Source organism: Lissotriton helveticus, chromosome 1_2 (genome assembly GCF_964261635.1).
Source record: "Lissotriton helveticus chromosome 1_2, aLisHel1.1, whole genome shotgun sequence".
Classification (NCBI taxonomy): Eukaryota; Metazoa; Chordata; class Amphibia; order Caudata; family Salamandridae; genus Lissotriton; species Lissotriton helveticus.
In genome coordinates, this window is record NC_136058.1 from 102951103 (window position 1) to 102964802 (window position 13700).

At 42.1% G+C, this 13700-nt stretch overlaps 1 protein-coding gene across 14 annotated transcripts in view; it reads left to right on the plus strand.

Moving 5' to 3' along the window:
• Nucleotides 1-13700, plus strand: part of DOCK7 (dedicator of cytokinesis 7) — an 870736-nt gene that overhangs the window by 552571 nt on the left and 304465 nt on the right. For all 14 annotated transcript variants that reach the window (XR_013603568.1, XR_013603571.1, XM_078669468.1 and 11 more), the window contains 4 exons: nucleotides 2806-2895; nucleotides 3403-3498; nucleotides 4230-4370; nucleotides 4458-4571. Coding sequence is in view for 12 of the 14 variants with exons in the window: in XM_078669468.1 (XP_078525594.1) it covers nucleotides 2806-2895; nucleotides 3403-3498; nucleotides 4230-4370; nucleotides 4458-4571 (441 nt within the window). In the remaining 2 variants the exon portion in view is untranslated. The remainder of the gene's footprint in view (nucleotides 1-2805; nucleotides 2896-3402; nucleotides 3499-4229; nucleotides 4371-4457; nucleotides 4572-13700) is intronic.

Sequence of the window (13700 nt, forward strand, 5' to 3'; positions counted from 1 at the left end):
GATCCAGAAAAGTTTAAATAGTTCTGTTGTGCCTACATTTGGAGCTACGTTTCCACCCCACTCTGGTGCCCTTTCCTCCCCCAATATGTGACTTCACAGATCCGCATATTGGGCCCCCTGCACTCTGACACCAGTTCTGTTTTTTCTGCATTGTTTGATGGGAATCTTGAGTTGCGGTCTGCTCCAAACTATTTTATATACATTGTGTTTTGTAGTGATTAAGATATTGGAGAGGTCACCCTGCCATAGATGCCAGTCTGGAGTCTTGTTCAGGGTCATGACTTTTGCCCATGGAAGCTCTGCATCTGCTTTAATGTCATCCCTGAATGTGACTGCTTGCCTTTAGTGTCTGATTAAGGCAGGGCTTGGCTTTCTTACACACCTGGGGAACTCAATGAATAGCTGTTCCTCTATAGGCCCTGTTTGCGGTACATAGGCGTTGATGTTGTCTTTTTCGCAAAGAAGTCTTCTTTTTCTCCATTGTCTTGCGGAAGATTCATCTTTGTCTGGATGTCAATCTCACTAGCGAGACAGGTCTTTGAGTCAGAAAATTCTCCCCCCGACTTTGACCTCTTCTTCGGAGCAGTGTCCTACTTTGATGGATATGAGTCGGTCACCAGGGCCTGGCTCTGTTCTGGTTCTGTGCTCAACTCTGCTGACTCTTGTCCTGGCACTTTTGGCTCCTGGTGCTGCTCCTTCTGAGGTGGCTGCTTTCACCCAGGCTCTGTTGACTATAGTTGGTCTACTCTGGTGCACATGATTCTTTGACAATGCATTTGCTTCTGGCCTCTTCCCACGAGCAAGTCGGCTCTGCCCATCAATCTGACACCCTTTCTGCGTCAGAGGCTGTGCTTGTGTTCTTCTTATAATGCTCACACAACCCTAGCTCAAGTCACAGTTAAGAGTATTAGGATCCCCAACATAAAGGTGAAAGAGGATTTACTCTGTTCTTACTTGGACTCTAAAAGAGTTCCCAGTTTGGGTCCCAGAAGGAGCATGATCTGTGCATTTCTGATGCAGTTACTCGTGATTGCCTCCTGACAGTCCTTTCTAAGGACATTATATACTTCAATAAGTGTTAAACACTGCATCTTGAGGTCCTTGAATTGCCTCTATCTTTGCCAGAGCGCAAAACTAACCTTTTGACAGAAATTTCGGAGACAGCTCATTCTATGTCAGAAACAGTGTTGCCTTTTAATGAGATGCAATCACTCCTCTGTGAGTTGGCTTGCCATTATCATCATCTTGCACTTTTAACATTTTTGTTCTCTCACCCAATCACATACTGCCGAGTGCTACAGGTTCCTGATTTCCTAGCACTGCTTGACCTTCCTTCTCTGGCTGATGATACGTTTTTGTGGGCAGAATTCATGGGAAAGAAAATGTTTCCCTTTGGGAGTTTGGATTTTTGCTTCTTTCATGCTATGTTATTGCTGGCCCATTAATGTCACACTCTCTGAGAGATAGCACGGTTGTTTGTTCTTTTGCCACTTCATGTAAGCAGACACTTTTCTGAAGTGGTTTGTGGTCGCTAGACATCTTAGTTCTGTCTGCACTATGGACTTTGTGATGTTGTTTTCATTTGAAATCTGAAAAAAATGAAACATTGATTGGAAGTTAGAAATAAGCATTATATTATGGGCTAGCACATTATGGTTTTTGGACCTTGTAGGCTGCTGATGCATGTGGGTCTCTTTACCAGACATTTTGTTGTCACTAAATCTTTTGCCAGGGGAGATAAATCCTTTCCTCCCTTCCTGCCTTGTTCAGCAAGAGCGTGCACTAGATGGATCCTCAGGGTTATTCTGCTTCTTGTCGTACGTCATTGTTTCTAGCGTGGGCTTACTGGGTTGATTCTCTTCAAGGATCCATAGAACACAAATCATCTGTGTTTTTCCTCAGAACCTCCTCCTGAGGTTATTGCTTTAGTATTGATTTAAGATGTGGGGAATCTGCAGGTAGAATTGTCCATCAGAAGAAGTTACCTACCTTCGATGATAATGTTTCTGGTGGATACTCTATCTCCCTGTAGGTTTATCACGGATCCACCCATCTCCACATTCTGAGGCAGTTTTATATATTTAAAAATGCTCCTAGATAGTTTTTGCACTGCATTTCTGTATACTTCGCCACCCTAAGGGTGGGGATGAAGTGAATAGGAACTGAGGTCGGAGCACTATGATAATGCCATGCATTACGCAATTACATCACATCCATTGAGGTTCATGCAGGAGATCGAGTTCAACTTTTCCAGATCTTGTCTGGGTCCTGCGGTGGTTTTAAGAGGTGAAGAATCTGCAGGCAGATAAAGTATCAATGTTGTTACTTCTTCAGAACTCCTGATAGTCTTAGACTTTTGCAAAGTTCCAAGGCTACTCCTGGAAATCTTTGTAAATTCCAAATGAGTTCGAAATTTGTTCCAACAGAAGCAAATTTCAGACTTTTCATGCACAGACTTTTGTCAATCAGGCCAACAGTAGTACAGGTGATGTAGAATTCATGTGATCTGTTGAAGACATTGCTTGGTTGGTAAAGTCTCTGTTCATACTTTCTTTTTCATATCCTGCATGTAAGAGGTGAAAAACCATCAGGAGGGGAGGGGGGCTTAAGTATATTGAGGTTGTAAGCAGGCATAGAAGCCCCTTCTAAATGTGAAGGTGTGCACATTTTTTAATGGTCTTGGGGGAAAACGTAAGCGTAATAATGTGTCATGGTGTTTTTTTTATAAGCGTGTCCTTGAAAGTGCAGAGTCATCCACCACCAAGATTAATGTTGTGTCATCATTCATTCATCTTCACTTCATAGGCCATGGATCCGCGTTGTAACCGCATGTCATCGCACACAGAGACGACAAGCTTCTTACAAACACTTACAGGACGCGTGCCAACCAAAAAGGTAGATTTACCAAGTAATAGCAAAGGCACGTAGCTTTTGACTTTGTATATTCCTGTAAGCAAGGGAGGGGATTTTATAACATCAACTCAAACAAAATATGTGAAACATAGACTACTGAAAGACATTCTATACAGTTCACTTATTTGTACAAAGCTATCTTGTTGAAATCAGTCGATGTTAGCTTTATGACGCACTCCAGTAGTTTACATCTAGTACACCAATGAATGAACTTTAATTTGGGGAAAGTTTGCTCACTCGTCTCTGGTGTGTAGTGTACTTACATATGTAAGAGGTTCATCATAAGCTAACCATTGTGTTTGTTGGGCATTTAGGGTTTATTTTAACACCATTTTGCAATGTTCCTTATTCGTTTTTAAGATAGACGTCTTCTTTTATTTAGCTTGCCCTCATGATTGAATTGCTTCCATTCACTTCATATTGCTTGTTGACAATGGCATGTGCTTTATTTCTCATGCTTGTACCAATGCTCGATTTTACTTTGCTTAGCTTTTCCATGAAGAGCTGGCATTACAATGGGTTGTATGCAGTGGCAGTGTCCGTGAAGCAGCATTACAACAAGGATGGTTCTTCTTTGAGCTCATGGTAAGTAATTTTAAATATTATTTATTGGATGCCTTGGTTTAAGCCGGGGTGTAAATTGTTTGTGCAGTCTTTTCTGTTGGTCACTTCGTAATCACTGTATCGGATGTTAGTTTTTTGTATGTGTGTGTTAGATTATGGCTGGAAATATGGCTGCCTACAGACATCACATGTAACAGTTCACAAGTTCTTATGCTGGTAGCGCTATCTTAGCCTTTTGTCCATCTGATGTACATATGTTAAGTCCCATTACATTGAATAACACTAATGCCTTTTATTTATAGATCTATCCTTAGTGAAGTTGGGTGCAATGGCACCAGTGCGACTGGTGTGCGATGGGTCGATTGCACTCCAATTATGGCTGTATTAGATAACCTGGTAGGTGGAGGGGCAGGTGCTTTTTCCCTGCTTCCATTAGTGAGCGTGATAACCTTGCTACACCACTATGTAAAGGATTGAAAGTTGGAGAACAGGCGTAGATATTTAGCTGCCATTTTATGATAGGCCATGTGGAGGTGATAGTGCCTCTAATTGGACATTACTAATACAATGGTAGAGTTATGGACTGATGTATACTCCATCACTGTAGCTCATTCTTTTCACAGGATCAAATAGTGTGCAATAATAGAATACATTTTCTTTTCTTTAACATGTGGATGAATAATTTTAATTTCTCCCAAGTACTTTGTTCTCAGGAACATGATTTTAAAAGTAATTCTTTATATTTTTCACAGGTGAAAAGTATGGTGCATCATTTATACTTTGCTGACAAACTTGAAGCCCCGAGAAAGACTCGTTTTCCTGAGCGCTTTATGGATGACATTACTGCTTTGGTCAGCACAATGGCTAGCGATATTGTGTCCCGATTCCAGAAGGTAGGCAGAAATTGCGCATTGTACTAAGAAAATACTTAACTGTTGACTTCAAGGTTTTAACACTTCCCATCATATTTTTCTTATCAGGATACAGAGATGATTGAACGTCTCAACATAAGTCTTGCCTTCTTTCTCAATGACTTGTTTTCTATCATGGATAGAGGGTTTGTCTTTACGCTGGTGAAGGCCTATTATAAGCAGGTACGTTTTAGGTCACTACATGCAGTTTGTGTTGTATGCCTGTTAAGTTCATGTTCATTTTGCTAGCTCATTGTGCAGGCCGCTCTGTGGTACTAAAGTTGCCCAAAAGTCTCTCTTGAATTCATCCCATCAAAGTATCTGCACATGCAGTTATCGTGCTAAATTATTCATTTGTAAAGTAACTGGAGCTTTTGTTTGACCATAACCCCGTAAACGAAAACAAAAAATGTTAATCTGAAGCCCCTTGTGATTTTCGTTTAGTAAAATTCTCCCTTGTTACCTGCCAGTTTTAAAACTCACCAACTCCTGCCCCCCTCATATACATTCCCTAATTAGGTGCTTCTTGCCTTGCTTTCTACCTGTCTTACTTGTTTCATCCAGCTTTTAATACAAACCCTTTTACCGATAGTAACTTCTCTCTGTACATTAAAAATACTGTTATGCATCCTGCATTCCACCTGGTGGTATGAAGTGATTAATTTTATAATGTGCCCAATGACACCATCAAGCAGCATTGCTGTACTAGATTCCTAAATAAATGGGTCATGCTATTCCTGTGTGCTCCTTCTAAAGGCATTTTTAACAGTTAAGCCTTGACCATTTTTTTAATAGGTACACTTTGTTGAGCTGCTAGAACCTCTTCGGATTATCGTCATACTGAAGATCAATGGGCTAAGCAGTGCATAAAAGAGTACCAAAGGCTGAGCAGGCCCTTTCTCTGAGTCTTTGAAAATTGAACTTGAAATGTACTAACGTGGCTGTAAAAGAAACTTTCAATACTCTTGGAGGATGGTAATGCCTTGTAGTTGACTTGAGATGTTGTTGACTCGGGTGATACAGGGATAATGATTAAGAGCACAGGATCCTAGAATGGATTCCAGATAGTACTGCTAAGCAATATAAACTGTAAAGGGAATCAATAATGTGATCCCACAGTCTTATTCTGTAGGTCATTATTATTACTTTGTTCTAGATTCACTGCAGTACTTTGGTAAAAGTAGCAGTCATTATTATTTAGGGTATATTAGCTGAGATAGAACAAACCACTTTGGCCACTAAAATTCAATACCCATAGGTCAGATAAAGTATAGAATGCTTCTTAAATTTCAGGTGGAACTTACAGGGTTTTATTACCTATTGTACATAAGTCTTTTGCAGAAGGGCTCAGTCCATTACTTGAGTTCATCAGTGACTATGCTGGCATTAGCTTCCAGCAAGCTATGCCATGTAAATGGGAGGTCTATGGAGATGGCAAAGATGGAGGTCCCACAAAAAAATCCTCTTTTAGAATTGATTCAAGCATGCCTGTTATCAGCATTCATACATAGTTGTCATTAAGAGTTGTGGGCTACCTGAGGTGTTGCCAGAGGGCCCTTTTGCGCTCTTCTTCTGAATATCTTCCGATAGTTGAGTGTCATTTGCATAAAGATGAAACTCAGTGCTTTGCCTGGAAATTTCCTCAACCAACAGGTACAAAAAACATTAAAAAGGAATGCAAAGAGGGAAGAACCCAGAGGTACCCCACGTGACGCTTAAGATTTAAATGAAGTAAAAATTTGTCACCAACTTTTCCCACCTTATTCTCTGTGCAAATTGTGTGTTTTTAATGTCCATGCACTATGAGCAGATGCAGAGGCATTAAGATTTGCTTGTGTTGACTTATTTTGGGAAGCATCAATAATTCCCTATTCTAGGCCAGTCGACGTGGCTTTGTCACTTATTAACTTGTTGCTTTCTTTCAGAAATTAGATAATTATTTGACTCTGCTTGTTCAAGTATAAATGAATTTTTCTTTAGTGTATCCCTGTCTTTTGTTTATCAGGCTTTCTTTTTTCAGATGTATTGATGAATCATTCGAAAATTGTACTTTTTATCTTTGCTAATTTTTTGTGATACAACTTGCAGATATTTTTGACACCTAAGCACATTGAATTTTTTTCACCCGAAATGTTGTGTTATGCCTTCAATTACTGTTATTTCCCGCTTGTCTAGAAAAACATACTATGTACAATGTTTGAGAAAGTACTGTTTGAAAATTTTAAACCGTGTTTACTAGTCTCGTAAAGTTGTAAATTTATAGTGAAGATTACATTTTCTCAAATTAGCCACTGATTTTCACATCATATTGATTTTGTACTGCATCCAACCTAGTCCAGGATAACCAAAGGGAGCATAAGCTTGAATTAGAGTGCATAGCATTTAAATTAAGGTAACCTGTTGAACTGTAAGTGTCCAGTGTTACATAACACTTAATTGATGATGTTAATCTGTTTCCATGTGATGACAGTGGACCCGTATCACTTCCAGACCACAGCACGACATTATCTGCCTAGCATTAATTTTATTTTACTCTTGCCTTGGCACTTTCACTTATTTCTTAGCACTGCTTTGTCCATTTCTCCAAATGGTTCCCTCAACTCACAGTCTTTCATTTACATCTATCTTTACTTCAAAAATCCAAATATTCCCTTACTCTTAACCGTATTTTTTGATAACCCTTTCCTCAAGCCTATATTTTACTCCAACATAAACTCTCCTTACTTTACCCTCACCCATATTCTAACAAAAACTCTGTTCCTTTCCCACACTCTAACATGCACACTAATCTATTTCCGGCCCTAACACTATCCCCTGGTTCTTCCCTTTTTGTTCACCTCACCTTGCCGCTCAATCATAACCCTAAATCTATAATTTAGTACTAGCCTTTATGCTTCCCTAACACTAACTCCAAATATACTTACCTTACTTAGCTTAATGTAATTCAGTTGAGTTAATGGTTATTTCGAAGTAATGGTGTCACGGAAAAGGTTAATTGCAGAGGTGACGTGTTAGAAGTAATGATATGTCCAGGTAAAAGAAACTCAGTAACTTGATGTCATCCCAGTCTGGGTAGTTAAAGGAACTAAGTTAAAGGGCCTTTGTTTCTCAAGTTTCCACAGTCGAACACATATCTACATATACAATTTTCTTAGCATACCCAGTCTTTAAAAAGTGTTGAGGAATATTTGCAAATAGTTCAAAACAGCATCATTGCTATAAGCCTAATATGTTTAAGTCTCTTCAGCCATAAAATGTAAAATATCTTGCCCCTGAGGCATTAGAAAGCTTGGGATATTGCTACTACTAAAAACAACCTTGACTCCTCCACACTGTCTAGGTTTAGATCTCTTGCCGCATTGCTTTTGATGACCAACGTCCTGATGTGCGGATCAATCCCCAACTATATAACTGCCCAAAGCTTCATTCAGGACTACCTGCTATACAAGATGCCTCTGACTCGAACATGGGATTGAAACCCTTTTATCACCCTTCGAGCTCCTTCTAATGCGATTTCCTTTTCATGGTGACAATAGAGAGGGTTGTCTGATGCGGGTATTTTAAACAATGAACCATTCTGCTTTGTCTGACACTTTATTGACCAGACTTTATGCTGAACACAGTGCTCCGATATGTTTCCATTCTTTTTTTATGTGGGCAAACCCACCTTCTGCTCGCAGAAGTACAGTTACTACTGTGCAGAGGAGCAATAGATAAGCGTCCACTCGAGGAAAGAAACCAAAGAGTTATTCATTGTTCTTCCTCATGTAAATAACAGATGTGTCTTTAAGGCCAATGCAAGCCCAGTTGTCCTTAAATCTAAACCACAAGTCACAGAAATGTAAAGAGACAGTAGCAGGATGTAATACATCTGTTTGAGATAGCTTGGCAATGTTATGCCTCAACGACATCTATTTCTACATTCCGGTGCTACAGAAGCATCGGATACACCTGAAGTCTGTAGAGCGTGAAACATTACTAAGAGTATTACGTTTTCATATAAAATCACCTAGGTTATACAAAATGGCTGGCTTTGGTGGCAGAACAGTTCATGAAACAATCCTTTTATATGTAATCCATCTCTAGAAGACTAGATGTTAAAGGGAAACTGGTTCCAGCCGTGTCATGAGAGTATAAAAAAGTTGATCCGATTGTTGTACAAACTGGAATTGCCAGTTAGCATAAATAAAGCATCCCAAGCCTCATCTCAGAAAAATAGTTTTCTGGGGGCAGAGATTAATGTAATGATTGCAGCAGCCACTCCATTTCAGTGATTTCAGGGTTCGACTTGAATTTGCCAGCGATCACTCTCGAACAGTAAGGACAGATCTGAAATTGTTAGAATGATTCCCTCATCGATCCATCTAATACCACCTTCTTGATTACACATGGGCCTGGTACAGAAATGGTTCACAAACCATATACACGGACGTCAGGTGTCTGGGTGGATCGCCTTAAAGTGTTAGGCACAGAGCAACCTGAAAAATTGGAGATCATTGAACCAGTCAGTCCTAGCCATAATGATACTGACAGATCCCCTCTCACCCTCCAGAGATCCCTTCAAGTGAGTGGGCCAAGAGCTAACCAGTGTACCTGACATTAAGGGATTTTGAAAGTTTGATTGGTGCACACCTAATTGGTTCAGATTCAAACAAAAGAATAACGTTTTACTTAACAATTATGGGAACAAAAGCCATTCAAATTGTCGAAGTTAGCAAAGGATATTTAACAAAATATGTTACTAATGTCTTGGTGACAAATCACCAGCCTGGAGAACAAAACCTCATGGCAGCTTCGTTCAGCAGGTAAATGGGTATCTCTCACTATTGCCTATTGAGAGTTACATTTAATTGGTAATGGAGAATAATATTTCACATTAGGTATTCTAGACCTATTTGCCTGTGACGTAAACAAAAAGTTCCATAATGAAATAGGACTCCTTGAAAAAATTGCCAAGAGTGCTGCTGCTGGGCTTATTAAGAACCTCAGGAAATATGATTCAGTTACCAAGGTTCTATAGGAGCTACACTGGCTTTTTAAGGCACTCTGTACAGCACACAAAGCCCTCTATAGTACCAGTCCAGCCTACTTAAAGAGTAAATTTGTCTGGTATAATCTGGGAAGATGTTTTAGGTCAGCAACCTCTAAAATGGTTAGAGTACCTAGAGTTTACACTGCCTCATGGGGTGGTAGAAGCATGATCTACTTCACTTGCAAACTTTGGAACCAGCTACCTGTGCACCTCAGAGCCCAGCAGGATTTAATTACCTTTAGGAGTACTAATGTATTAGGTGCTATTAAAACAAAGTGTAATAAACTAGTCAACAATTGCAAGAGTGATTGTGCAGGACCATCCACACTCTTAAAGAAGTGAAACATTGGAATAAAGTACAAAGGTTCATCCCAGATTAAAGAAATTCCCCTCATTCCCTTACAAAAAAAATATCACTAAAGGATAGTTGTTGGGTGTCAACTTGTTAATTAGAATATACGCTCACAAAATCTTAGTGTGAATTTACATTTAAGGTAAAATGCTTAGGTGAGGCAATGGTGTTAAGCAGTTGTTGAACACTACTCCTTGTTCTCACGTTTGACTCACTATATGTGTGTAAACATTGATGTATAACCGATACACAGCTTTTGAAACCAGAATATCTTTAACATGCATTGGCAAAGCCAATAGGTCTCGCATATACAAAAGCTATTGGCCTTGGTAATATGTTTTTGTGATGTTCTACACCATTGTGGCTGCTGTTCAGTATGGCTAAGCATTAGTGGTGTAGAGTAGAGTGGAGTAGTAGAGTGTCTTAAAGTGTAGTAGGGGGAGTAGAGTTGAGTAGAGGGGAGTAGAGTTCAGTGGTTCAGTGGCATAGAGTGCAGTGGCTAACAGTGCGTGGGGTGGGGTATAATAGGATGGAGTGGATTGAGGTACTGGGGTTGTTTGGATTGGAGTAGAGTGGATGGATTGGATTGTGGTTGAGTGGGGTGGATTGGGTGGAGTGAGGTGGATTGGAGTGGGTTGGGTTGAAATGGGGTGAGGTTGATTGAAGTGGGGTGGATTAGATTGGATTGAGGTGAGTACATTGGATTGAAGTGATATGACCAGGGTGGATTGGGGTGGAGTGGGATGGTTTGGATTAGACTGGACTGGGATGGTCTGGACTGGAGTGGGGTGGATTGGGGTGGGCTGGATGGATTAGAGTGGGCTGGATGGATTAGAGTGGGGTGGATTGAATTTGGGTGGGTTGGATTGGAGTAGAGTAGACGGATTGGAGTGGGTGATTCGAGTGAGGTTGACTGGATAGGAGTGGGGTGGATTTGATAGGGATGGGGTGGGGTAGATGGAAGTGGGTGGATTGGAGTGGAGTGGAATGTGATAGATTGGGGTGGGGTGGATTAGAGTGGGGTGAGTTGGATTGAGAGGGTAGATTGGACTGGAGTGGGGTGAAATATAGTAGGGTGGACTGGATTGGAGTGAGTTGGAGTTGGGTGGATTGGGTTGTATTAGATTGAGGAGGTTTGGATTTGGGTGGGGTGGATCTTTGTAGGTGCGGGTTGCAGTGGGGTGGATTGGAGTGGAGTGGATTTCAGTGGGGTGGATTGAACTGCAGTGGGCTGGATTGTTTTGGAGAGTGGTGAATTTGATTGGGTGGGGTGGATTAAGGTGGTTTGGAGTGGGGTGGATTAAGGTGGACTGGAATGGACTGTAGTGGGGTGGATTAAGATGAATTGGATTGAAGTAAGATGAATCAAACACTCACACCCAGTCAAAAGATCTGGGTTTAATCCATCACCGTTCTTTAGCCCACTCTGCCACCCCAGTTCAGACATGGCTATATGCAAATCAGTCAAATTGGAGTGGGGCAGATTGCTTCAAATTGGAGTTGGGCAGATTGCTTCAAAATGGAATGGGACAGATTGCTTCTAATTGGAGTGGGGCAGATTGCTTCAGATTGGAGTGGGACAGATTGCTTCGGATTGGAGTGGGGCAGATTGCTTTGGGTTGGAGTGGGGCAGGGGGCAGATTGCTTCGGATTGGAGTGGGGCAGATTGCTTCAGATTGGAATGGGGCAGATTGCTTCGGATTGGAGTGGGGCTGATTGCTTCGGATTGGAGTGGGGCTGATTGCTTCGGATTGGAGTGGGGCTGATTGCTTCGGATTGGAGTGGGGCTGATTGCTTCGGATTGGAGTGGGGCTGATTGCTTCGGATTGGAGTGGGGCTGATTGCTTCGGATTGGAGTGGGGCTGATTGCTTCGGATTGGAGTGGGGCTGATTGCTTCGGATTGGAGTGGGGCTGATTGCTTCGGATTGGAGTGGGACTGGTTGCTTCGGATTGGAGTGGGGCTGGTTGCTTAAGATTGGAGTGGGACCGATGGCTTCAAATTGTAGTGAGACAGATTGCTTCAGATTGGAGTGGGACAGATTGTTTTGGGTTGGAGTAGGACAGATTGGAGTGGGACATATTGTTTTGGATTTGAGTAGGGCGTGGGTCTGATTGTTGTGGATTGGAGTTGGGTGGGGTGAGGTATATTGGATTGTGGTGGGTTGAATTGAAGTGGGATGAGGTGGATTTGAGTGGATGGAGTGGGGTGAATTGGATTCAAAGGGGTGGACTGGAGTGAGGTGGACTTGAATGCAGGGAGGTGGATTAGATTGAGTAGGGTAGATTTGATTGAGTGGGGTGGATTGGATTGATGTGGGATGGACTGTGGTAGGGTGGTTTGGACAGGATTTGACTGGACTGAAATGGGGTGGAGTGGACGGGAGTGGGTTCGATTGGACAGGCATGGCTTGGGTTGGAGTGGATTGCATTGGAGTGGGGTAGATTGGGTTGGTGTTGTGTGGTATGGAGTAGTATGGGTTGGATTGGATTAGATTGGAGTGGGGATGGGTTGAGTTGGACAAGAATGGATTTGAGTGGGGTTGGGTGGATTGGAGCAGAGTGATGTGGATTGGATTAGGGTGGGGTGGGATGGATTGAGGTGGTGTGGAGTGGGATGAATTAGATTGCCTTGAATTGGAGTTGTGCGGATTGGGGTGAATTGGGATGGAGTGGGGCAGATTGGATTGGAGTGGGGCAGATTGGATTGGAGTGGGGCAGATTGGATTGGAGTGGGGCAGATTGGATTGGAGTGGGGCGGATTGGATTGGAGTGGGGCGGATTGGATTGGAATGGGGCAGATTGGATTGGGGCAGATTGCTTCGGATCGGAGTGGGGCAGATTGCTTTGGATTGGAGTGGGACAGATTGCTTTGGATTGGAGTGGGACAGATTGGAGTGGGACATATTGTTTTGGATTAGTGTAGGGCGTATTGGAGTGGGTCTAAATGTTATGGATTGGAGTGGGGCAGATTGGATTGAGGCAGATTGGAGTGGGGTGAGGTGGATTGGATTGGAGTGGGGTAGATTGGAATAGGCTGGATTGGATTAATGATGGATGGATTGATGGATGGATTGGATTGGAGGGAGGTGAATTGGAATGGAGGGAGGCGAATTGGTTTGGAGTGGGTCAGATTTGAGTGGGTCAAATTGAATAAGAGTGGGACAGATTGTTTTGGATTGGAGTAGGGCAGATTGGAGTGGAACAGATTGTTTTTCATTGGATTGAGCAGATTGACCAGGGGGGCCACCCCCCCTGATCAACGCAGGGCAGATGGCGGTACACCTATACGGTATGATTCCCTTTCCCTAAAAAACCTAATGTCACCCACGAAAGATCTCTGTCGACATTCAGTTCACCCTAGCACAACCACCGGTACTTGTTCTCATTGCAAGTTCCTACTTACTAGTTATAGGGGCAAATCACATACTGCCAAACCTTATAAAATGTTTCTTTTAAACTGTCGCTCTCTAACAAAACACGCTGTTCAAATGTCACTCTTTTTAGAAGACACCAGCCCTGATGCTATATTTCTGACAGAGACTTGGCTTAAAGACGCGTCTGACCCAGACATTACTTCCCTTATGCAACTGGGATACATACTTCAGAGGGTGGACAGACCGGAGGGTAGAGGAGGTGGCCTAGGCATTCTTTTTAAAAACCACTACCATTGCAGGACCAGTCCGGCCACAATATCTAATTGTGAGAGTATGCACTTTGCTCTTGACTTTTCACCCACTGCCACCTTCTCAGGTATTCTCATTTATCGTCCCCCTAACCAAATGGGAGAGTTTCTTGACTCGCTTCAATCTAAAGTTGCAGAGTTAGTGGTCATCAGACCTCATTTCTCCTTATTAGGAGACATTAACATCCATCTGGATGACCCAAACAACACAGTGGCCAAATCTCTGCTGGACAATCTGTCGGCTC